General features: G+C 39.6%; 1 protein-coding gene across 3 annotated transcripts in view; it reads left to right on the top strand.

Moving 5' to 3' along the window:
* Positions 1-305: 305 nt before the first annotated feature.
* The window catches only part of ECHDC1 (ethylmalonyl-CoA decarboxylase 1), a 57,699-nt gene continuing 31,765 nt past the window's right edge, over positions 306-26,239 (top strand). The window contains exons 1-2 of one of the 3 annotated variants that reach the window (XM_010594027.3): positions 306-527; positions 25,855-26,073. In XM_010594027.3, the coding sequence (XP_010592329.1) occupies positions 25,857-26,073 (217 nt within the window). In that variant the 5' untranslated portion in view covers positions 306-527; positions 25,855-25,856. Of the gene's footprint in view, positions 558-1,475; positions 1,693-25,854; positions 26,074-26,239 lie in introns of those variants that run through there. The other 2 variants (XM_003404226.4, XM_010593993.3) reach the window with 2 other exon arrangements.

Genomic DNA, 26,239 nt, shown 5'->3' with positions numbered 1-26,239 from the left:
GGACAGCATTTGCTACCCTTTTTTCCCCTTTCCATTTGATGTTCCCCTAAATGTCTACTTCTTTCCCAAGTTCCCAAGTCCATACACGAAAAGAACAGGGGTTCAGCGGCTGCCCTCCTGCCCCAACTCTGCGTGGCAGAACCAAAAACGCAAAAACGCGTGCACAAAGAGTCAGTCTCCGAGCCCGGCCATCAACACCAAGGAGATGGATAGAAGGCGACTTAAAAAAACAAAAAAAAACAAAAAACGCAGCGCCGTCCAGTCGGCGGGAAACGGACGCTTAGCGGTAGGGCGGGATTTCCGGGCACTGCAGAAAAGGTCCCTGGAAGAGGCATTTACCTCACCAAGTCCGGTTTCTGGGCCGTGCGGAAAGAGCGTCGGATCCGGCGCCTGGATGCGCTTTATGTATCCTCAGAGATAGGACAGAATCCTGTGTCGCTGGGGAAGGGATTTTAGAGTTTCTCCACACGAATTGTAACCGACGATCTGCCTCAACTTTGCGGCTTTTTGCTGGTCTGGAAACGCAGGTACCGAGGGCCTCTGACCGACGTTGCAAGGTGAATACCAAACCAAATCCGCTGCCTTCCGGTCGATTCGGACTCAGACAAAAACAAACCAAACCCACTACCGTAGTCTATCGCGACTCTATAGGACTAAGTAGAATTGTCCCATAGAGTTTCCAAGGAGCGCCTGGTGGATTCCAACTGCCGGCTTTTCGGTTAGCAGCAGTAGCTCTTAACCACTATTCGGACTCATAGGGCCCATAAAAGGGGAGTAGAACTGCCCTTTGGAAGCCGATTGCCACATCTTTCTCCAGCAGAGCGGCTGGTCGGCCCCAACTGCCAGCGCCTTAACCGTGGCGCCACCAGGGCTCCTCCAAGGTGAATGAAGCCTGAACTATTGTGTGCAGCACTAGTGTAAAACCTGGGTTCATACTCTTACCGGTGTGATGAGAAAGATGAGTACAACTTTCTTAAGAACGCGGGGGAAATAGGCAATTTTAACGTATTCAAAAGAATACAGAGTTTTGATTTCAGCGCAGTAATAAAACCTGAATATTTTGAAGGCCCTGTGCTAAGTAGGTACAGTTTTCTCTTAGACCTCTATAATTATCTTTCTCTCTACTTATTATCTTGTGCTTAACTAAAATTAATCTTATTCGTTTAGGGCAGCTAACTTTTTAGCAAAAAGTAACCAACCCATCTTCCGGTGTGGGTTCTCTCATGCTGGAATTCTTCCAAATTAAGCCACAATATCTTTTTAATGCTGCACACGTATACAGGAGAGGGGATTAAAATCAGAGATGAGTTACTTACAAAAAGGCCGATAAAGACCTAGAGAGAACATCTAAATCTATCTCCCCTCCACCTTCCTTATTTTACTTAGAAATCTGAGAATCTATTACATACTAGCTGTTGCTCTAGGTGGTAGAAATGTATAGATAAAGGCAGTGTGGGCAGGAACAACAAAGAACTGCTTCTTTGAAGACCTGGAACTCTCTATTTCCTCTTATGGGAGAAATGTAATTGTGAAATCTGGGGGAGGGAGAAGCCTGGTGATTAATCAGCAGATCCTTTCTTGACATTTTATTGGGTTCTGATATGAAGGATTAGTGATGATAAATTCTGGCAGTGTCAGTGACCCCATCTCAGTAGGAGAAACCAGCTTGTCCTCACGTGGAGTTGAGAAAGGGTAAGTTGTGGGACTAATAAATGGAGCAGTTGAAGAGTTGGTTTGTGGCCGGATTCTTAAGTCCCTATATGGAATTTAGTTTAAGAAAATCATTCTTGGAAATTAGTATTTGTTAGGCACTGTTCCCAGCAATGCAGAATACCTCTTAAAGCTAAACCCAGTGGGAAGATTTGGTTAAAGAAGTATTGGAGCAAAATGTGAGTGTAAGTTATGATGAGGTTGTGAGAGTAGGAAGTAAAGATATAGTTGAGAATGTCAGAGGAGGTGGCAAGGAATTTCTTTGGAGGAAAGTGTGACAGGCAGAACCCCTTGCCTTTGAGTCAGTTTCAACTTATGGTGACCCCGTATGTCGCATAGTAGAGCTGTTACATAGGATTTTCTTGGCTGTAATTGGGTTTTTTTTTTTTTTTTTTTAATCTTTATGTAAGCAGATTGCTGGGCCTTTCTTCTGTAGTGCTGCTGAGCGGGCTTGAGCTGCCAACCTTTAGGTTAGCAGCTGATTGCAGACTGCTTCTGCCACCCAGGGACTCCTTACAAGTAGACAGGTTACCTATACAGAGACTTGGAATGAAGACAAAACTTGGAGAATTTGAGGATCTGAAAGAATTTCACTGTGGCTGTGTGAGGGAGAGGAATGTGGGTAGCATGTAATAAAACTTGAAAGGTAGGTTTATATAATGAAAGCTTAAAATTAAATGGAATCTTGAAAGACAGATTATACAGGCAGTCTCCACGTTACCAACGAGATCCGTTCCTAAGTCTTTCTTTAAGTCGACTTTGTAGGTAAGTTGGAACAGGTATATACAGTTCTTAGTTAGCGTCAGTTAGTCAAATGTTTGTTTTAGTATATAGTATATATTTTATGAAGGAAACCCTCATGGCGTAGTGGTTAAGAGCTACAGCTGCTAACCAAAAGGTCAGCAGTTCGAATCCACCAGGCGCTCCTTGGAAACTCTATGGGGCAGTTCTTCTCTGTCCTATAGGGTCGCTATTAGTTGGAAGTGACTCAGCGGCAGTGGGTTTGGTTTGGTTTTTTTATGCATATGAAACACTTAAATGGTTCCAAGGCTCACAGTATATTCATGAGCATTACAGAGTACCATAATGCATACGTTCCTTACTACAAACCATTGTATTTAACTCAAGTTTTTAATGTAATTGGCTTTATCACAAGTTTAAGTACAAGTTGTCTGTGCATCTGTTGTTCATAACCCAGGGACTGCGTGTATGTTGACATTCTAAAATATTTTTCATTTTTTACTACCTGCCTTAGGTTTGTTGCTTCATTACATTTTACCCACATGCTTGTACAGAACCGGAACATTTAGCTTTGTTTGTGTGTGCTTTCAGTGACTATACTACTAGTTTAATATTGTCTAACACCCGTTGGAATCAATTCAGACAGCACCGGGGTTGGTTTCTGGTAAAGCCTTTGTTCTGTCCTCATTATTGGACTCTTGTTTAGTCTCAGACGTTAGTAAGGAAATTGGCATGAAAGCATACACAATAGGCTATTATTGAATTTCTGGAATTGAAATCCTAAACTTGGGCTCAGCAAACTTTGTAGGCTTAAGAAGTGTTCTTGAATTTTTCTCGTAATACTTTGGCATGAACTAAGGAATGTGAGGGAAGATAAGAAGGGAAAATTAGTAGTGGAAAGGGCAAGGGAAATGAGAAGAAAGCACAATGAAAATGGATTTAATAGAGAAAAGGATGTATTAAATATTTATTATAGAATTTTCTTGGAAAATTCACATTTCAGGGATAGACCAAAGACTTCCTAAGAGCCAAAAACATTACTGTTTCGTATATATATATATATATATGTATATAATTTTTATTGTGCCTTAAGTGAAAGTTTACAAATCCAGTCAGTCTCTCACACAAAAACTTATATACACCTTGCTATATACTCCCAATTGCTTTCCCCCTAATGAGACAGCCCACTCCTTCCCTCCACTCTCTCTTTTCACGTCCATTTCGCCAGCTTCTAACCCCCTCTACCCTCTCACCTCCCCACCAGGCAGGAGATGGCAACATAGTCTCAAGTGTCCACCTGATTCAAGAAGCTCACTCCTTACCAACATCCCTCTCCAACTCATTGTCCAGGCCAATCCCTGTCTGAAGAGTTGGCTTTGAGAATGGCTTCTGTCCTGGGGCAACAGAAGGTCTGGGGGCCATGACTACCGGGGTCCTTCTAGTCTCAGTCAGACCATTAAGTCTGGTCTTTTTTACCAGAATTTGAGGTTTGTGTCCCACTGCTCTCCTGCTCCCTCAGGGGTTCTCTGCTGTGTTCCCTGTCTGGGCAGTCATCAGTTGTAGCCAGGCACCATCTAGTTCTTCTGGTCTCAGGCTGCTGTAGTCTCTGGTTTATGTGGTCCTTTCTATCTCTTGTGTTTGTAATTACCTTGTGCCCTTGGTGTTCGTCATTCTCCTTTGATCCAGGTGGGTTGTGACCAATCAATGGTCTTAGATGGCCGCTTGCTATTGTTTAAGACCCCAGACACCACTCTTCAAAGTGGGATCCAGAATGTTTTCTTAATAGATTTTATTATGCCAATTGACTTAGATGTCCCCTGAAACCATGGTCCCCAAACCCCTGCCCCTGCTATGCTGGCCTTCGAAGCATTCAGTTTATTTAGGAAACCTCTTTGCTTTTTGTTTAGTCCAGTTGTGCTGACCTCGACTGTATTGTGTGTTGTCTTTCCCTTCACCTAAAGTAGTTCTTATCTACTGTCTAATTAGTAAATACCCCTCTCCCACCCTCCCTCCCTACCCCTGCTCGTAACCATCAAAGGTTGTTTTCTTCTCTGCTTAAACTGTTTCTCGAGTTCTTATAGTAGTGGTCTTATATAATATTTGTCCTTTTGGAGCTGACTAAATTCACTCAGCATAAGGCCTTCCAGGTTCCTCCATGTTATGAAATGTTTCACAGATTCATCACTGTTCTTTATCGATGCGTAGTATTCCGTTGTGTGAATATACCATAATTTATTCATCCATTCATCTGTCGATGGGCACCTGGGTTGCTTCTATGTTTTTGGTATTGTAAACAGTGCTGCAGTGAACATGGGCGTGTGTATATCTGTTCGTGTAAAGGCTCTTATTTCTCTAGGATATATTCCAAGGAGTGGGATTGCTGGATTGTGTGGTAGCTCTATTTCTAGCTTTTTAAGGAAACGCCAAATCGATTTCCAGAGTGGCTGTACCATTTTACATTCCCACCAGCAGCGTAGAAGTGTTCCAGTCTCTCCACAGCCTCTCCAACATTTATTATTTTGTGTTGTTTGGATTAATGCCAGACATGTTGGAGTGAGATGAAATCTCATTGTAGTTTTGATTTGCATTTCTCTTAACATCTAATGATGGTGAGCCTTTCCTCATGTATCTGTTAGCTGCCTGAATGTCTTCTTTAGTGAAGTGTCTATTCATATCTTTTGCCCATTTTTTAATTGGGTTGTCTTTTTGTAGTTGAGTTTTTGCAGTATCATGTAGGTTTTAGAGATCAGGTGGTGATCAGAAATGTCATAGCTAAAACCTTTTTCCCAGTCTGTACGTAATCCTTTTATTCTTTCAGTGAAGTCTCTGGATGAGCATAGGGGTTTGATTTTTTAGGAGCTCCCAGTTATTTAGTTTTTCTTCTGTATTGTTAGTAATGTTTTCTATACTGTTTATGCCATGTATAAGGGCTCCTAGCATCCCTATTTTTTTCTTCCATGGTCTTTATTGTTTTAGATTTTATGTTTAGGTCTCTGATCCATTTTGAGTTAGTTTTTGTGCATGGAGTGAGGTATGGGTCTTGTTTCATTTTTTTTTTGCAGATGGATATCCGGTTATGCCAGCACCATTTGTTAAAAAGACTGTCTTTCCCCCATTTAACTGTTTGGGGGCGTTTGTCAAATATCAACCTCTCATACATGGGTGGATTTATGTCTGGATTCTCCATTCTATTCTATTGGTCTATGTATCTGTTGTTGCACCAGTACCAGGCCGTTTTGACTACTGTGGCGGTATAATAGGTTCTAAAATCAGGTAGAGTGAGGCCTCCCACTTTATTCTTCTTTTTCAGTAATGCATTAGTTATCCGAGGCCTCTTTCCCTTCCATATGAAGTTGGTGATTTGTGTCTCCATCTCGTTAAGGAATGTCACTGGAATTTGGATCAGAATTGCCTTAAATTTGTAGATTGCTTTTGGTTGAATAGACATTTTTATAATGTTAAGTTTCCCTATCCACGAGCAAGGTATGTTTTTCTGCTTATGTAGGTTTCTTGCAGAAGTGTTTTGTAGTTTTCTTTGTGTAAGTCTTTTACATCTCTGGTAAGATTTATTCCTAAGTATTTTATCTTCTTGGGGGTTCCTGTAAATGGTGATTTCCTCTTTGATGTTCTTTTTGTTGGTGTAGAGGAATCCAACTGATTTTTATATGTTTATCTTGTATCCCGATATTCTGCTGAACTCTTCTACTAGTTTCAGTAGTTTTCTTGAGGATTCCCTAGGGTTTTCTGTGCATAAGATCATGTCATTTGCAAATAGAGATAATTTTACTTCTTCCTTACCTATCTGGATGCCCTTTATTTCTTCATCTAGCCTAATTGCTCTGGCTAGGACCTCCAGCACAATGTTGAATAAGAGCAGTGATAAAGGGCATCCTTGTCTGGTTCCCGATCTCAAGGGGAATGCTTTCAGGCTTTCTCCACTTAGGATAATGTTAGCTGTTGGCTTTGTATAAACGCCCTTTATTATATTGAGGAATTTTCCTTCTCTTCCTATTTTGCTGAGATTTTTTATCATGAATAGGTGTTAAACTTTGTCAAACGCCTTTTCTGTATCAATTGATAAAATCATGTGATTCTTGTCTTCTGTTTTATTTATATGATGGATGACATTAATTATCTTTCTAATGTTAAACCATCCTTGCATACCTGGTATGAATCCCACTTGGTCATGGTGAATTAGTTTTTTGGTATGTTGTTGAATTCTGTTGGCTAGAATTTTGTTGAGGATTTTTGCATCTAAGTTCATGAGGGATATAGGCCTGTAATTTTCTTTTTTTGTGGTGTCTTTACCTGGTTTTGGTATCAGGGATATGGTGGCTTCATAGAATGAGTTAGGTAGTATTCCGTCATTTCCTATGCTTTGAAATACCTTTAGTAGTAGGGGTGTTAACTCTTTTCTGAAAGTTTGGTAGAACTCTGCAGTGAAGCCGTCGGAACCAGGGCTTTTTTTTTGTTGGGAGTTTTTTGATTACCTTTTCAATCTCTTCTTTTGTTATGAGTCTATTTAGTTGTTCTACCTCTGTTTGTGTTAGTTTAGATAGATAGTGTGTTTCTAGGAATTCATCCATTTCTTCTAGGTTTCCAAATTTGCTACAGTACAGTTTTTCATAGTGATCTGATATGATTCTTTTAATTTCAGGTGGGCCTGTTGTAATATCACCTATCTCATTTCTTCTTCAGGCTATTTTTTTCCTCTCCTGTTTTTCTTTTGTTGGTTTGGCCAATGGTTTATCAATTTTGTTAATTTTTTCGAAGAACCAGCTTTTGGTGGTGTTAATTCTTTCAATTGTTTTTCTGTTTTCTGTTTCATTTAGTTCAGCTCTAATTTTTATTATTTGTTTTCTTCTGGTGCCTGAGGGTTTCTTTTGTTGCTCTCTTTCTATTTGTTCAAGTTGTAGGGGTAATTCTTTGATTTTGGCCCTTTCTTCTCTTTGTATGTGTGCATTGATTGATATAAATTGACCTCTGAGCACTGCTATCGCTGTGTCCCAAAGGTTCTGATAGGAAGTGTTTTCATTCTCCTTGGATTCTGTGAATTTCATTATTCCATCCTTAATATCTTGTATAGTCCAGTCTTTTTTGTGCAGGGTATTGTTCAGTTTCCAAGTGTTTCTTTTCCCTGATTTTCTGTTACTGATTTCCACTTTTATGGCCTTTTGGTCAGAGAAGATGCTTTGTAATATTTCAGTGTTTTGGATTCTGCTAAGGGCTTGCTTTATGACCTAATATGTGGTCTATTCTAGAGAATGTTCCATGTGCACTAGAAAAGATAGTATACTTGGTTGCTGTTGGGTGGAGTGTTCTGTATGTCTCTGAGGTCAAATTGGTTGATTTTGGCATTTAGATCTTCCGTGTCTTTATTGAGCTTCTTTCTGGATGTCCTATCCTTCACCGAAAGTGGCGTGTTGAAGTCGCCTACTATTATTGTGGAGCTGTCTATCTCACTTTTCAGTGCTGATAGAGTTTGTTTTATGTATCTTGCAGCCCTGTCATTGGGTGTGTAAATATTTAACATGGTTATATCTTCTTGGTATATTGTCCCTTTAATCATTATATAGTGTCCTTCCTTATCCTTTCTGATGGATTTAACTTTAAAGTCTATTTTGTCAGAAATTAATATTGCCACTCCTGCTCTTTTTTGATTATGATTTGCTTGATATATTTTTTTTCCATCCTTTGAGTTTTAGTTTGTCTGTGTCTCTAAGTCTAAAATGTGTCTCTTTAGGCAGCATGTAGATGGATTGTGTTTTTTAATTCATTCTGCCACTCTCTGTCTCTTTATGAGTTCAGCGGTATCATTTTGATGTCTTTTTTTGTGTGTTGTTGACAGTTTCTTTTTCCCACTTAATTTTATGTGCTGAGTAGATTATCTTTATATATTGTCCTTTCCTCATATTCGTTGTTATTGATTTTGTTTCTGCTGAGTCTCTATTTTTTTCTTGTATTTTATTTCGATGTGTAGGATAGTTTTTCTCCTTTGTTGTTACCTTGTTATTTAGCCCTATTTTTCTTAATTGAAGCCTAACTTTTATTTCTTTGCATCGCCTTATCCTCCTCTCCATATGGAAGATCTACGACTACATTTCTTAGTCCCTCTTTATTGTTTTAATGTTGTCTTCTTTTATGGAATAACATTGCAGTTATCCTGTTTTGAGTGTGTTTTTTTCCTTCTTGATTTATTTTTTTGATTTCCCTGTCTGGGTTGACTTCTTATTGCTCTGCCCAGTGTTCTAATCTTGGGGTGATAACCCAATATTACTGATTTTCTAACCAAAGAACTCTGTTTAGTATTTCTTGTAATTTTGGTTGGGTTTTTACGTATTCCCTAAGCATCTGTTTATCTGGAAATATCCTAATTTCACCCTCATATTTGAGACACAGTTTGCTGGATATATGATTCTTGGCTGACAATTTTTTTCCTTCAGTTTTTATATAAGTCATCCCATAGCCTTCTTGCCTGCATGGTTTCTGCCGAGTAGTCCAAGCTTATTCTTATTGGCTTTCCTTTGTAGGTGACTTTTTGTTTATCCCTAGCTGCTCTTCAAATTCTCTTTGAATTCTGCATTTCAAAATCTTTGATTTTGTCAAGTTTGGTTGTAATATGTCTTGGTGACTTTCTTGTAACATCTACCTTATGTGGAGTTCGATGAGCATCTTGGATAGGTATCTTCTAATCTTTCACGATATCAGGGAAGTTTTCTGCCAACACATCTTCAACAATTCTCTTTGCGTTCTCTGTTATCCCTCCCTGTTCTTGTATTCCAGTCACTTGTAGGTTGTCTTGATAGAATCCCACGTGACTCTTAAGGTTTCTTCATTTTTTTTTTTAATTCTTTTATCTGATTTTTCTTCAAATATGTTAGTGCCAAGTGCTTTATCTTCAAGTTCAGAAATTCTGCCGTCCACTTGCTCAATTCTGCCTCTCTGACTTTCTATTTATTTGTCTACTTCCGTAATTTTATTATTAATCTTCTGAATTTCTGATTGCTGTTTCTCTATGAATTTTTCCAGCTTAGTAAAGTTTTCATTATGTTCCTGAATAATCTTTTTAATTTCTTCAATTGCTTTATCTGTGTGTTCCTTGGCTTGTTCTGCATATTGCCTCATTTCCTTCCTGATGTTTTGAATGGTTCTGTATGTTAATCTTTTGTATTCTGCCTCTGGTAATTCCAGGAATTCACTTTCATCTAGAATAGTCCTGGATTCTTTGTCTTAAGAACTTGTTGAGACGATTATGGTCTGTTTCTTTATGTGACTTGATATTGACTGTTGTCTCTGAGCCATCTATAAGTTTTTGTATTAGTTTATTTTATGTTCGCTTACTGTGTCTTAGCTTCTTGTTTTGTTTTGTTTTGATATGCCCAGATGGGTTGCTTGAGTGAGCTAGCTTGATTATTTTCACCTTTGGACCTCTGACGTCCTGTCCCCAGATGGCTAGAGCAGTTATCAGGTATATCAATATAGAAGTCCATTCACTTTTCTTGTATGAATTCAGTTCAGGTGTCCGGGTAGCTGATCATCAAGTGAGTAGTACAGGCTCTGTCCTACAGTCTTAGAGGGGCAGGCATGATTGGTGTAGGTACCGGTATCCGGTTGCAGCAGTGGATCACACTCTGAACAAGGCAGGGGGCTGAGAATCATCCCCCATGTGTCTCTGAGGAAAGCGTGTCCCTGTTCCCTAGAGCATACAGGTTGGCGGGTTCTGCAGACGGACCATGGGCACCCAGTGTTTTTGGTTGTAAGGACTGGGAGGTACCAGTTATCCTTGGACCCCTGTTGTGGGTGGCTGGGTGACCTGAGTGAAGCTACCAGTCCTTAGGCCCCTGATATGGGTGGGTGAGGACCCTGTTTAATAGGCAAAGCAATGTGAAACGCGAAGCACCCAGCTCTCTGCCACATAGCTGAAATGGTCAGAGTCTGCCAACAAGGGCCTATTCTCCTGAAATAGGCCCATACAGGTCCGTGTAGAGGGGTAAGGTACTCAATGTCCATGGACCATTTATGCCTGGACAGGAGCCGCTTCTGTCCTCAGCTCCCCCAGTTAGTGGAGCTGGCAAATTAACTTTTCCCCCAGTTGCAAATTTATTCCTTCTCCAAGGCCGGGAGGATGGCTCTAGGTGCTCAACAGGGTCTATCTCAGGCCCAGGGAAGTCAGCCACTGAAGCCGGCTTGGGAGCGGAGGGATAGGGGGAGGTGGGATGTGGTAAAATATACACAAGTACTTAGCTTTTGCCAAGAGCACCCTTCTTCTCTGTTTCCGGCAGTGTGAGTAGGCTATGTGGCTGGCTGCTTCTTCCTGAGGAAATTGAGACCGAACGCTAGTACCAGCCCACCGCCAGAGCTCCTGGGAATGGTGCCTGAGGGCTACCCACGATTTAAGTCCAGTAACTCCTCTCTGCTTCTGAACTGTCTCTTCCTCTGCTGCCCCTCAGGTCGTTTTCTAAGCTTGCCTTTAATGCTCAGGTCTCCTAGCTTGTCATAAATATACTCGTTTCACATGTTTTTTCAGGTCTTTGTTGTAAAGTGGGCTCGCCGGAAGTGTCTGCCTATTCCTCCATCTTGGCTCCACCCCCAGTATTTATGTTTTTAATGATTTAAGAATAAGAGGATGTAGATTTGATGGCATCCATACTAATTGCCCTTTTGTTGTTGAATGTTGGAGGGAGAGGTAGTGTATCAAGACAGAGCAGACAGACTTCTTAGAGCAAGAGCAGAAGATAAGTTGTTTATTGATTCTGTTATCTCGTGATAATAATTAAAAACACTAATGATTTTATAAGCCTTTATTCTTAATTTCTATTTGAAGACTTTATTCGTTTCCCTAGAAAGAGTATTGTGGGAAAGGTAGGCAAATTTATAATAGCCATTGTAAAAACAGCTTGTGGGCAGTGCCTGACCACCTCTAACCCCATAAGGGGGAAGGAGAACCAAGATCAACAGCCCAGGGCTGATTCCTAGGTCAGACATGCCTCATCTCTTCATCATCTTTACCAATTCTGACACCAACCATCCCTCCCTTAGCACTCTCTACTGGGTTCAGTAATTCATTGCAGTGACCACAGGGAACTCACAGGCCATAATCATAACTATGGGGCTTATTAGGGAAGTAACAGTTACAATTCAGGCTCAGGAACACTCAAGGTACACTTCTTTCATCAGGGTAGCCTCTTCCCAGCTGTGCTCAGAGGTACACCTCTCCCTGGCCCTCAATCTCTGCCCAAAGGCAACCAGCATTCTCTCTCCGTGGGCTGGGATGTCCACTACACCATCTCCTGCTGCTCAGTCTCTGCTGCTTGGGCTCTCCCAATGGTCTTTCGTTCCTTGATGGTGGGCTCCTCCTCACTGCTTTGCAATTGGCCCTCTTTTAAGGCAAAACAGACCAATCCCCCTGGTAGGCCACAGTTACCCTATCACACAATCACATGGTTGGGAATGACAAACTCGCGGCTAGAAAGGCCACACACAAAAATTATTAATCAGATTGCAGTCATCTAAGTCCTCATCAAGTTCCTTTAGCACTTTTCTTCTATACTGAAGTCATAGTTAATATGGAGAAAATAGGACCTCTACTTGAATTTTCTCCATTGAGTTGCCCCTTATGTTTGCCTCATTTCCAAGGGCAAAACATGCACAGAGCATACTCGAGGCAAAAAGCACACTTCTGGGCACATTGTGTTTGGGTTTGTGTGTGTAGACCTGCCAGCTTTGTGAACTGAGCTGGTAAGTGACCGTAAGAACTTATTTCCCCTAGAGTAGAAGCAGGTGTAAGGACCTGAGCACTATTCTACTTGACCGTTTAGGCTGAGACACTTCCCAAGTTGAAGGCAGCCCCACGTTGCTTCGTTAGAGGATCCAGTAGAGAGGAAAAGGAGGGAGAACAGAACCAAGAGAATCCAAAATAGGTATTACCAGTGGAATTAGGTTAACTTTGTTCCCTCCTACAGAAAGGCTGTCTTATGTTGGCTGGATTACTTACTTTTGGTTCAAAACCAGTATGTTTCCCTGGAAGAGGGTTGGTAAGGATGTGGAGGGGAGGACAGATCTGGTCAAGTCTGAAGTTTCCCCACTTAAATTTGCCAGTGAACAGTTACTAGGTATTAACCTTAGTACCCACAGGGCAAATTGCTTCTCATTTTGAAACTTACAGAGAATGTTTCAGACTAGTCCTAACCCATAACACCTTGTGAGAGAAATTTCATCAAATATCAGTTAAAGTATGGAGAATACTACTAACCAGACTGTTGTAAAATATGTATTATCAACTACAGATACTGACTTTGTATTGTCTGTTACTTAATCTCTTACCATATGCATGCATGTCTGTACCTATTCCATGAATTTCTTAGCCATAAAAACCTACATGTAAGTATAGTTTCCTTAACGGTCCATATGCAAAGAAATTATCAACCTTTCTTTTTTTTTTTTGCCTTTTTTTTTTTATTAACTTTTTTTGAGCTTCAAGTGAACGTTTACAAATCAAATCAGACTGTCACATATAAGTTTATATACACCTTACTCCGTACTCCCGCTTGCTGTCCCCTTAATGAGTCAGCCCTTCCAGTCTCTCCTTTTCTGACAATTTTGCCAGCTTCCAACTCTCTCTATCCTCCCGTCCCCCCTCCAGACAGGAGATGCCAACACAGTCTCAAGTGTCCACCTGATATAATTAGCTCACTCTTCATCAGCATCTCTCTCCTACCCACTGTCCAGTCCCTTTCATGTCTGATGACTTGTCTTCAGGAATGGTTCCTGTACTGGGCCAACAGAAGGTTTGGGGACCATGACCGCCGGGATTCCTCTAGTCTCAGTCAGACCATTAAGTATGGTCTTTTTGTGAGAATTTGGAGTCTTCATCCCACTAATCTCCTGCTCCCTCAGGGGTTCTCTGTTGTGCTCCCTGTCAGGGCAGTCATCGATTGTGGCCAGGTACCAACTAGTTCTGGTCTCAGGATGATGTAGGTCTCTGGTTCATGTGGCCCTTTCTGTCTCTTGGGCTCTTAGTTATCCCGTGACCTTGGTGTTCTTCATTCTCCTTTGATCCAGGTGGGTCGAGACCAATTGATGCATCTTAGATGGCCGCTTGTTAGCATTTAAGACCCCAGACGCCACATTTCAAAGTGGGATGCAGAATGTTTTCATAATAGAATTATTTTGCCAATTGACTTAGAAGTCCCCTTAAACCATGGTCCCTAAACCCCTGCCCTTGCTCTGCTGACCTTTGAAGCATTCAGTTTATCCTAGAAACTTCTTTGCTTTTGGTCCAGTCCAGTTGAGCTGACCTTCCGTGTATTGAGTATTGTCCTTCCCTTCACCTGAAGCAGTTCTTATCTACTAATTAATCAGTAAAAAACCCTCTCCCACCCTCCCTCCCTCCCTCCCTCGTAACCACAAAAGTATGTGTTCTTCTCAGTTTATACTATTTCTCAAGATCTTATAATAGTGGTCTTACACAATATTTGTCCTTTTGCCACTGACTAATTTTGCTCAGCATAATGCCTTCCAGGTTCCTCCATGTTATGAAATGTTTCACAGAATCGTCACTGTTCTTTATCAATCCGTACTATTCCATTGTGTGAATATACCACAATTTATTTAACCATTCATCCGTTGATGGACACCTTGGTTGCTTCCAGCTTTTTGCTGTTGTAAACAGAACTGCAGTAAACATGGGTGCGCATATATCTGTTTGTGTGCAGGCTCTCGTTTCTCTAGGGTATATTCCGAGGAGTGGGATTTCTGGGTTGTATGGTAGTTCTATTTCTAACTGTTGAAGATAACCCCAGATAGATTTCCAAAGTGATTGTACCATTTTACATTCCCACCAGCAGTGTATAAGAGTTCCAATCTCTCCGCAGCCTCTCCAACATTTATTATTTTGTGTTTTTTGGATTAATGCCAGCCTTGTTGGAGTGAGATGGAATCTCATCGTAGTTTTAATTTGCATTTCTCTAATGGCTAATGATCGAGAGCATTTTCTCATGTATCTGTTAAGCTGCCTGAATATCATCTTTAGTGAAGTGTGTGTTCATATCCTTTGCCCACTTCTTGATTGGGTTGTTTGTCTTTTTGTGGTTGAGTTTTGACAGAATCATATAGATTTTAGAGATCAGGCGCTGGTCGGAGATGTCATAGCTGAAAATTCTTTCCCAGTCTGTAGGTGGTCTTTTTACTCTTTTGGTGAAGTCTTCAGATGAGCATAGGTGTTTGATTTTTAGGAGCTCCCAGTTATCTGGTTTCTCTTTGTCATTTTTGGTAATGTTTTGTATTCTGTTTATGCCTTGTATTAGGGCTCCTAACGTTGTCCCTATTTTTTCTTCCATGATCTTTATTGTTTTAGTCTTTATGTTTAGGTCTTTGATCCACTTGGAGTTAGTTTTTGTGCATGGTGTGAGGTATGGGTCGTGTTTCATTTTTTTGCAAATGGATATCCAGTTATGCCAGCACCATTTGTTAAAAAGACTATCTTTTCCCCAATTAACTGACACTGGGCCTTTGTCAAATATCAGCTGCTCATATGTGGATGGATTTATATCTGGGTTCTCAATTCTGTTCCACTGGTCTATATGTCTGTTGTTGTACCAGTACCAGGCTGTTTTGCCTACTGTGGCTGTATAATAGGTTCTGAAATCAGGTAAAGTGAGGCCTCCCACTTTCTTCTTCTTTTTCAGTAATGCTTTACTTATCCGAGGCTTCTTTCCCTTCCATATGAAGTTGGTGATTTGTTTCTCCATCACATTAAAAAATGACATTGGAATATGGATCGGAAGTGCATTGTATGTATAGATGGCTTTTGGTAGAATAGACATTTTTACTATGTTAAGTCTTCCTATCCATGAGCAAGGTATGTTTTTCCACTTAAGTATGTCCTTTTGAATTTCTTGTAGTAGAGCTTTGTAGTTTTCTTTGTATAGGTCTTTTACATCCTTGATAAGATTTATTCCTAAGTATTTTATCTTCTTGGGGGCTACTGTGAATGGTATTGATTTGGTGATTTCCTCTTCGATGTTCTTTTTGTTGATGTAGAGGAATCCAAGTGATTTTTGTATGTTTATCTTATAACCTGAGACTCTGCCAAACTCTTCTATTAGTTTCAGTAGTTTTCTGGAGGATTGCTTAGGGTTTTCTGTGTATAAGATCATGTCATCTGCAAATAGAGATAATTTTACTTCCTCCTTGCCAATCTGGATACCCTTTATTTCTTTGTCTAGCCTAATTGCTCTGGCTAGGACTTCTAGCACAATGTTGAATAAGAGCGGTGATAAAGGGCATCCTTGTCTGATTCCCGTTCTCAAGGGAAGTGCTTTCAGGCTCCATTTAGAGTGATGTTGGCTGTTGGCTTTGTATAGATGCCCTTTATTATGTTGAGGAATTTTGCTTCAATTCCTATTTTGGTGAGAGTTTTTATCGTAAATGGGTGTTAGACTTTGTCAAATGCCTTTTCTGCATCAATTGATAAGATCATGTGGTTTTTGTCTTTTGTTTTATTTATATGGTGGATTACATTAATGGTTTTTCTAATATTAAACCAGCCTTGCATACCTGGTATAAATCCCACTTGGTCGTGGTAAATTATTTTTTTGATATGTTGTTGAATTCTATTGGTTAGAATTTTGTTGAGGATTTTTGCATCTATGTTCATGAGGGATATAGGTCTGTAATTTTCTTTTTTTGTGGTGTCTTTACCTGGTTTTGGTATCAGGGAGATGGTGGCTTCATAGAATGAGTTAGGTAGTATTCCGTCATTTTCTATGCTTCGAAATACCTTTAGTAGTAGTAGTGTTAACTCTTCTCTGAAAGTTTGGTAGAACTCTGCCGTATAGCCATCCGGGCCAGGGCTTTTTTTCTTGGGAGTTTTTTGATTACCGTTTCAATCTCTTTTTTTGTTATGGGTCTATTTAGTTTTCTACTTCTGATTGTGTTAGTTTAGGCAGGTAGTGTTTTTCCAGGAATTCATCCATTTCTTCTAGATTTGCAAATTTGTTAGAATACAATCTTTCGTAATAATCTGATATGATTCTTTTAATTTCAGTTGGGTCTGTTGTGATGTGGCCCATCTCGTTTCTTATTCGGGTTATTTGTTTCCTTTTCTGTATTTCTTTAGTCAGTCTGACCAATGGTTTATCAATTTTGTTAATTTTTTCGAAGAACCAGCTTTTGGCTTTGTTAATTCTTTCAATTGTTTTTCAGTTCTCTAATTCATTTAGTTCAGCTCTAATTTTTATTATTTGTTTTCTTCTGGTGCCTGATGGATTCTTTTGTTGCTTGGTTTCTATTTGTTCAAGTTGTAGGGACAGTTCTCTGATTTTCGCTCTTCTTTTTGTATGTGTGCATTTATCAATATAAATTGACCTCTGAGCACTGCTTTTGCTGTGTCCCCGAGGTTTTGATATGAAGTATTTTCGTTCTCGTTGCATTCCATGAATTTCCTTGTTCCCTCCTTAATGTCTTCTATAACCCAGTCTTTTCTCAGCAGGGTTATTGTTCAGTTTCCAAGTATTTGATTTCTTTTCCCTAATTTTTCTGTTATTGATTTCCACTTTTATGGCCTTGTGGTCTGAGACGATGCTTTGTAATATTTCGATGTTTTGGATTTTGCAAGGGTTTGTTTTATGACCTAATATGTGGTCTATTCTAGAGAATGTTCCATGTGCACTAGAGAAAAAGGTATACTTTGCAGCAGTTGGGTGGAGAGTTTTGTATAAGTCAATGAGGTCAAGTTGGTTGATGGTTTTAATTAGGTCTTCCGTGTCTCTATTGAGCTTCTTACTGATGTCCTGTCCTTCTCCGAAAGTGGTGTGTTGAAGTCTCCTACTATAATTGTGGAGGTGTCTATTGCACTTTTCAGTTCTGTTAAAATTTGATTTATGTATCTTGCAGCCCTGTCATTGGGTGCATAAATATGTAATATGGTTATGTCTTCCTGGTCAATTGTCCCTTTTATCATTATGTATGTCCTTTATCCTTTGTGGAGGATTTAAGTTTAAAGTCTGTTTTGTCAGAAATTAATATTGCTACTCCTTTTTTGCTTATTGTTTGCTTGATATGTTTTTTTCCATCCTTTGAGTTTTAGTTTGTGTCTCTAAGTCTAAGGTGTGTCTCTTGTAGGCAGCATACAGACGGATCGTGTTTCTTTATCCAGTCTGAGACTCTCTGTCTCTTTATTGGTGCATTTAGTGCATTTACATTCAGCGTAATTATAGATAAGTGTTTAGTGCTGTCGTTTTGATTCCTTTTTATGTGTGTTGTTGACAATTTCATTTTTCCACTTTTTGTGCTGAGACTTTTTCTTTGTAAATTGTGAGATCCTCATTTTCATAGTATTTGACTTTATGTTTGCTGAGTCGTTACCTTTTTCTTGGTTTTTATTTTGAGTTATGGAGTTGTTATACCTCTTTGTGGTTACCTTAATATTTACCCCTATTTTTCTAAGTAAAAACCTAACTCGTATTGTCCTATATCGCCTTGTAACCCTCTCCATATGGCAGTTCTATGCCACCTGTATTTAGTCCCTCTTTTTGATTATTGTGATCTTTTACATATTGACTTCAATGATTCCCTGTTTTGAGCTTTTTTTTTTTTTAATTAATCTTAATTTGTTATTGTGATTTCCCTATATGAGTTGATATCAGGATGTTCTGTGACCTTGTGTTGTGCTGGTATCTGATATTATTTGTTTTCTGACCAAATAATTTCCTTTAGTATTTCTTGTAGCTTTGGTTTGGTTTTTGCAAATTCTCTCAGCTTGTGTTTATCTGTAAATATTTTAATTTCGCCTTCATATTTCAGAGAGATTTTTTCTGGATATATGATCCTTGGCTGGCAGTTTTTCTCCTTCAGTGTTCTGTATATGTCATCCCATTGCCTTCTTGCCTGCATGGTTTCTGCTGAGTAGTCTGAACTTATTCTTATTGGTTCTCCCTTGAAGGAGACCTTTCTTTTCTCCCTGGCTGCTTTTAAAATTTTCTCTTTATCTTTGGTTTTGGCAAATTTGATGATAATATGTCTTGGTGTTTTTCTTTTTGGATCAATCTTAAATGGGGTTCGATGAGCATCTTGGATAGATATCCTTTCGTCTTTCATGATGTCAGGGAAGTTTTGTGTCAGCAGATCTTCAACTATTCTCTCTGTGTTTTCTGTCCTCCCTGCCTGTTCTGGGACTCCAATCATACGCAGGTTATCCTTCTTGATAGAGTCCCACATGATTCTTAGGGTTTCTTCATTTTTTTAAGTTCTTTCATCTGATTTTTTTTCAGCTATGTTGGTGTTAATTCCCTGGTCCTCCAGATTTCCCACTCTGCATTCTAATTGCTCAAGTCTGCTCCTCTGACTTCCTATTGTGTTGTCTAATTCTGTAATTTTATTGTTAATCTTTTGGATTTCTGCATGCTGTCTCTGTGGATTCTTGCAACTTATTAAATTTTCCACTATGTTCTTGAATAATCTTTTTGAGTTCTTCAGCTGTTTTATCAGTGTGTTCCTTGGCTTTTTCTGCAGTTTGCCTTATTTCATTTCTGAGATCATCCCTGATGTCTTGAAGCATTCTGTAAATTAGTTTTTTATATTCTGTATATGATAATTCCAGGATTGTATCTTCATTTGGGAAAGATTTTGATTCTTTTGTTTGGGGGGTTGGAGAAGCTGTCATGGTCTGCTTCTTTATGTGGTTTGATATCGACTGCTGTCTCCGAGCCATCACTAAGATATTGTAGTGATTTATTCTATATTTTTTCACTGAGTCTTATCTTGTTTTGTTTTCTTTCAATATACGTGGGTGGGCTACTAGATTGTGCTGTCTTGATTGTTGTAGCCCTTGACTTACTTATGACCTATTACCAGCTGGTTTGGGCTGTTGCCAGATATATATGCCTGAGTCTATTCACTATTCTTAAGTAGAATCTGATTTTGGGTCATCAAGTGTGTGCTGCACCCTAACACCTATCCACCTTGAGAAGTAGTGGTGATAGTTGTGTGCACCAGATTCTATTAGCAGCTGGGGTTCACACTCAGGGGGGGCAGGATGCTGACAGGCTTCCCCCAAGTGTTAGTAAGGTAGGTGTGTCTGTATTCCTAAAGCACTTTGGTGGGAGGGTTCTGCAGCTGTACCGTAGGCCCCCAGTGCAAGTACATCTACAGATTGGTAGGTGTCACCCTCCTTAGACCCCTAAGGCAAGAGGCTAAGTGGTCTGGGGGGAGCTTCAGCCCTCAGTTCCCTGTCGTGGGTCAGTGAGGGCTCTGTTGAATAAGCAGATATATCAGACCTGAGAAACTTGTTTTTCCAGTAAATCCGCTGGAAAAAAAAAATGCAGTCAGATTCCTATCAGAAATGCCTTTGTGTTTTAATAGCCACCCTGTTCCCTGTAGGGATGAAAGCCCAAGATATGGATCATATATGCTTGGCTGGAGCTGGTTCTGTGTTTTTAGTCCAATTAGGGAAGGATTTTTGGTCCCTGGGTTTTTTTGGTTGCTTCTCTCAGACTGGAAAAATGGGTTAGGAAAAGACCAAAAAAAAAAAACAAAAGGGAAAAGAAAAGCCATGGAGCCGGAGCTGTTCTCCCTTTGGCTCAGGAAATTCCAATGTTAATGAAGCTGCCTGAGAAGGGGAGGGGAGGGTTCAGAAAAACAGGAGAGAGTAAAAAAAACCCGGGAATATAGCCAAAGTTGCTTATCTTGCTTGGGATGACTATTTTATCTGAGATTCCCCAAGGGGCCTGTCGCCTATGTGTGCTGGCTGTGTAGAGATTGCCCCCGAGGGTCTGGCCTGCAGAAGCCACAGTCAGTTCTTCCGCTGCCAGTCCAAAGCCTAGCATCAAGGTTTCCCTGCTGGGACGCTGCACTCCCGGCTCCAAAATCAATCGCTGCCTCCCAGGGACTTCTCATCCCGCCAGCCGCGTCGCTGCCCACCCCCGCGGACCGGCTGGGCCCCCTCCCGGGGTTAGTTCAGGGGAGTAGGGCTGCGGCTCATCTTTGCGCTGTGACCGGATGCCGCGTTCAGCTCCCCTGTGCCCAGTCCAAAGCCCGGTGCCAAGGTTCCCTGGCTGGGATGCTGCACTCCCAGCTCCAAAACCAGTCGCTGCCTCCTGGCGACTTCTCCTCCCGCCAGCCACATCGCCGCGCCACCCGCGCGGACTGGCTGGGCCCCCTACCGAGGTCAGTTCAAGGGGGTAGGGCTGCGCCCCATGTTTGCGCAGTCACAGGATGCTGTGTTCATCTCCCCTGGGCCCAGTCCTAAGCCCTGCGCCAAGGTTACCTGACTGGGACGCTGGCTTCAGGCTCCGAAAACAGTCACTGCTTCCCTGTAGCTGTTCATTCTCCGTCTCTGTCACTCAGGTCAACTCTTTAAATCTGTGTTTGTTGTTCAGGGTTGGTAGATTGTCATGTATGTGATTGATTCACTTGTTTTTCTGAGTCTTTGTTGCAAGAGGGATCCCAGGTAGCGTCTACCTAGTCAGTCATCTTGGCCTCCCAATACCACAACATTTCTTTTTTTAAGTTTTTCATAATGCAAGTAAAATTCTAGATATTATTTGCCTTAAATAATCCAGTAAAGAATATCACCCTGTTTTAGAAATAGTAACTTTAATTGCTAATCTAGTCATTATGTGTGTTTCTCAAAATTTGTCTTTATAAAAGTAAAGATGGCTTCAGAAGTCATTTTAAATGCTATATTTTCATGTTTACCTGTTTTCCCCACAAACTTTAATAAGTGTTGAATGTGGGTCTAGGGGTAGTGAAAAATCAAAACCAAACCCACTGTCAATGAGTTGATTCTGACTCATAGTGACCCTATAGGACAGGTGGAACTGCCCCATAGGGTTTCCAAGGAGTGCCGGTGGATTTGAACTGCCAGTGCTTTGATGAGCAGCTGTAGCACTTAACTGCTGAGCCACCAGAGTTTCCAGAGGAGGTGAAAAGGAAAGAATAGTGGTCGGAGCTGGTAAGGTTATGAACATGACTAGGACTTCTTAAACTTAAAAATAAGCACATCTTTGTCGTGAGAATATAGGTTTGGTTATTTAGCTTATTTGTTTTAAGTCCCATTGCTTGTCATTTCTTAATAACTTCTGAAATTTTTAGTATAGGTTTCTTCTACTGTCTAGCTAAGGGATCTTGAGATAACTTTATATTTACATTTGGTGATAGTTCAGGAGGCTTCCAGAATCCTCATTGTTTTTCCACAATTACTTCATAGTAATTAATTAGTAAGAACATTTAAGTTTTGAAGTCCTCCCATCTTCTATTTCTCATAGAAAAGTTTTTAAAAAGAGCTGAAGGAAATATGGTAAAAATGTTAACATCCATAATAGATGAAAGATGAGTATGTGTTATATCATTTTCTGCATTTGTTTGACGTTTTGGAATATGTGTTAACTTAAAAGTTTTCCCTTAATCCATGAGGGAGCAAATAATGGGGACCGTTTTCAGGTAACCAAGCTCAGCTTATAAAATGCGGAAGAGCTGTCAGTTTGTCAGCCCTAATAATTACTAATTAGTTCATTTCCTGATAGGAAAGAAGGTGGGTTAATTATGGAATGCAGAATTTAAGACCATAAAGAATATGTTAGGGGACAAAATAAAATTATGACAGTTGAAAGCAGGCCCTGTACAGAACATATGAAGGCAAGTTAGAACTTTTTTTTTTCTAAATAATGTCAAGTTTTTATTCTTGGATATTGTTCTCTAAGACAAGCACCCCTTTCATTTTTGTCAAACTCTTTATAATATATTACAGCATTAAAAAAAAAAAAAAACACTTTGTCGTCGAGTTGATTCTGACTCACAGCAACCTGATAGAACAGAGTAGAACTGCCCCATAGGGTTTCCAAGGCTGTAATCTTTACGCAAGTATACTGCCACATTGTTCTTATGTGGAGCAACTAGTGGATTTGAACCACCAACCTTTCAGTTAGCAGCCAAGTGCTTCCAATTTATCTAATATTGATTGTATTTTAGTCTCTTTGATGAGATTTAAGAAACATCTTGTTTTTTTATTTTTTTTTTATATTGTGTTTTCAGATCACCTGAGTGGGTGAAATTTTAAAATACTGTTCTGAAATTCTCAAAATATTTGTTTGGGAGACTGCATTCTACTCTACTCTTTTTAGATACTTACAAAGTATCAATTGTTCTGCGGAGAACTATGACAAAAATATTATATGAGAATGAAGCAATTTAAAGTGGAAGGAAGAGAGATTGTATTGTAACCTTCTTTATGATGCCATGTTTTCCATCTGTTTCTGATGCCGTTTTATAACATATATTAGAGGCATTTTTTAAGCTATAAAGAAAAGAAAAAGCTTATGACATTGTATTTCTGTACCTGCTTTTTTTTTTTCACTTTGCCATATTTTTCCTCATTAACCATTTATTATGTACCTTTTATGTATCGAGCACTGTTCTAGACCCTAGTGACGCAGGATATATACCTCAGGGAACTGTTGTCAGGAGGCTTCCTACCTATTGAGAAAGACAAGTGAAAAAAATAAAATGATGTGTGAAATATGTTAAATGGAATAATATATTACAGTGTACTAAAAAACTAGGCTGCAGTAAATAAACTAAACCAAAACCAGACTTGTTACCATAGAGTCAATTCTGACTCATAGCGACCCTATAGGACACAGTAGAACTGCCCCATAGGGTTTCCAAGGAGCAGCTTGGTGGATTTGAACTGTTAACTTTTTGGTTAGCAGCCAAGCGTTTAACCATTGTGCCACTAGGGCTCCACCGTAAATAAAGGGAGTGCTTATCTCTGCATAGGGAATCAGTTATAGGAGGAAACTTAGGAATTCAGTTTTTAAAGGCAATTGGGGATTTACCAGGTCAATGATTGAAGAAAGGGCATCATTGGAGGAGGGAGCAATATAAATAGCAATTTGTGAAACTCTGGTGGTTTGGTGTCCCATGTAAATTGTGTGTAGAGATGCGAAGTGAGAGGAGATTGAAGACTTAGGCAAGGGTGAAATCAAAAAGAGCTTTGAACTTGAACCTTTGTCAGTAGAAAGCTATTGAAAAATCTTAAATTTGGAATGACCTGATTGATTGCAAAGATTGCTTTGACTTAAGGAGTGTGAAACTAACTGGTGAACATTGTATTAGTCCAGATGTCATGTAATGAGGTTGAAATAGTAGTAGAGGAACAGAGAATGGGAAAGATAAGACAGAAGAAACCATTTTAGAGATAGATTGCATGTAGGGGAGGGGAAGATTTAAGAGGTTTTTTGATGTGGAATACTGAGCTGATGATACTACAAAAAGTTAAATGAGAGAATAAAGAAGGAACAACAGGTTTTGGGAGAAGTATAAGTTTAGGTTTAGAGATAATGATTTTGAAAAAGCTGTATTACATGTAGAAACCCTGGTAGTGTAGTGATTAAGAGCTATGGCTGCTAACCAAAAGGAAGCAGTTCAAATCCACTTTCACTGCTTCTTGAAAACCCTATGGGGCAGTTCTACTCTGTACTATAGGGCCACTGTGAGTCGGAATTGACTCAATGGTAATGGATTTGGTTTGGGTTTGGTAGTACATCTAGGATGAAGGGTAGTGGAAGTGCATTTCTGATAAGCAATATTATGTTTAGTTAGGAGTTCAATCATAACATGTGAACTGGAGATGGAAATGTAGCATTTGTTGTCTTAACAGGTTTTAGCAAAAGCTATGGGAAGAGTAAAAGAACTCCAATAAATCAGTAGTAGAAAAGTAAATAAATAGAAGAAATGGGCAAAAAGCTTGAGCAGGCATTTCATAAAAACGGATATCCAGATAACCATTAAGTATTTGAAAAAAGGGGGATTAATTTATTAGACACTGTAGAAATGGAAAGTGCAACCACAGTGAGATACCACTTGGCTATAATGCCTAAGTTTTGGGGAATGGAGGCAAGGGAGACAGTGCCAAGTGATAATAGGGTTGTGGAGCAACTGGAACTCTCACTGTGGGAACACAAATTAGTACAACCACTTTGGAAAACTCTTGGCAGTGTCTTTTCAAGTTGAACAAATGTATGCATTATGACTGGTTGTATATTAGTAAACCAGCTCTCAGAGAGTGAGTTTGATGTGTAGCATTTTTCTTGGTGTAAATACTCTCATCATGGTCAATTTCAAGCTACTAATAGTTTAAAAATCTGACTTGCAGAATTTTTGAATGTTTAACAGTTAGCTCAAGGTGGACTGTAGCACACCAACCCAACAATTTCATTTGTAGGTATATACCTGACAGAAATGCATATGTGTTGACCAAAAGACACATACTAAAATGTTAATAGCAGCATTATTTGTAATGCCAAAAATTGGAAACAACCTAAATTTGTATTAACATTAGAGTGAATAAACTGTGGTATATTCATATGATAGAATACAGCAATGAGAATAATGGACTATTTAGACTGTAATTACATATAATAATATTGATGGATGTTACAAATGTAAAATTGAAACCAGACACAATATATTGTATTATTCAATTTATATAAAGTTCAAAAGCAGGCAAACTAATCTTGGGTGTTAGAAGTCACCCAAGGTGACTAGATGAGTAGTGACCAAAGGGTGGCGTAAGGGGCCTTCTGGAGCTCAGGTAATGTTTTGTTTCTTGACCTGGGTGTTATTTAATGTGTTTCCCTTGTGAATATTTATCTAGCCATACCCTATCATTTGTATATTTTTCTGAATCTATGTTTCATGTCAACAAAAAAGTTTACATTGGGGGGAAGAAAACACCCTCTGAGCAGAGATGAGATTTTGCAGGATATATATATATATGTACGCACACACACATATATGAAGTAAGAAGAGAAGGGTGACAGAACCCTGAGGAACACAAAAACCACACATGCATTCCTGTTTCCTTTCCCATTTTCCTCAGTACCCCTTCCGACATTTTCTGTGAAAATGTGTGGCAGGATGTAAGGATATTGCTAAGAATAAAAGTTCTGATAGAGAGTGGGATTGCTCTTGTAGCATTTCTGCATCGAGCCTGTTTCCAGAAGGACATATAGACAGAATTTGTTCTTAGGTTTTGGAAAAGTTAAAGGGTTAGAGAAAAAATAAGTGCTATGATGAGAAGGACTATCTGGAGGCAGGAGATGGTGCTAAATGCAGAACAGCAATATTTTTCTAAACTTTCCTGGTTTATAGGATCACAATAAATGCACCGTAATTATGTCATCATCTCTCAATGGTACACTGAAATGGTATACTTTGTAAATTATTTGATTTGAGAAGTGGAGGAGGAGAAGAATTCCATACTATCTCCTGAAAGAGTGCTTTTTGGAAGTAGGAAAGTAATCCCAATTGAACAGGGCCATCACTACGGCCCATTAACATGTAATATTAGAAAAGGGAGTGTCTGCTCATCTGAACTATTGCATACTTACCTCTGTTTTCCAGAAATGGCAACAAGTCTTTTGAAGACATCTCTGTCTGCAAGGACAAAATTGCTATATCAGACTGGATTGTCACTGTATAATACATCTCACAGCTTCCATGAAGAAGAAGTAAAAAAAACACTTCAGCAATTTCCTGGTGGATCCATTGACCTTCAAAAGCAAGACAATGGCATTGGCATTCTGACTCTGAACAATCCTAGTAAAATGAATGCATTCTCAGGTACTAAAGCTCTTCCTTTTGCTAGTTAAAGAATGACTTTAAATCTAACCCGCTATCATGTGGTTTTATTCTTGCTGAGATGGCAGAATTCTTGAAAGCCATGGTACATTTCCTAGAACAAAAACAACAGCAAAACCAAATAAATTATGTAATCCCAGTAATGAAT

The sequence above is a fragment of the Loxodonta africana genome, chromosome 1 (assembly GCF_030014295.1).
Source record: "Loxodonta africana isolate mLoxAfr1 chromosome 1, mLoxAfr1.hap2, whole genome shotgun sequence".
NCBI lineage: Eukaryota > Metazoa > Chordata > Mammalia > Proboscidea > Elephantidae > Loxodonta > Loxodonta africana.
The sequence above is the reverse complement of the archived record's forward strand: the minus strand, read 5'-3'. Positions and strand labels throughout refer to the sequence as shown.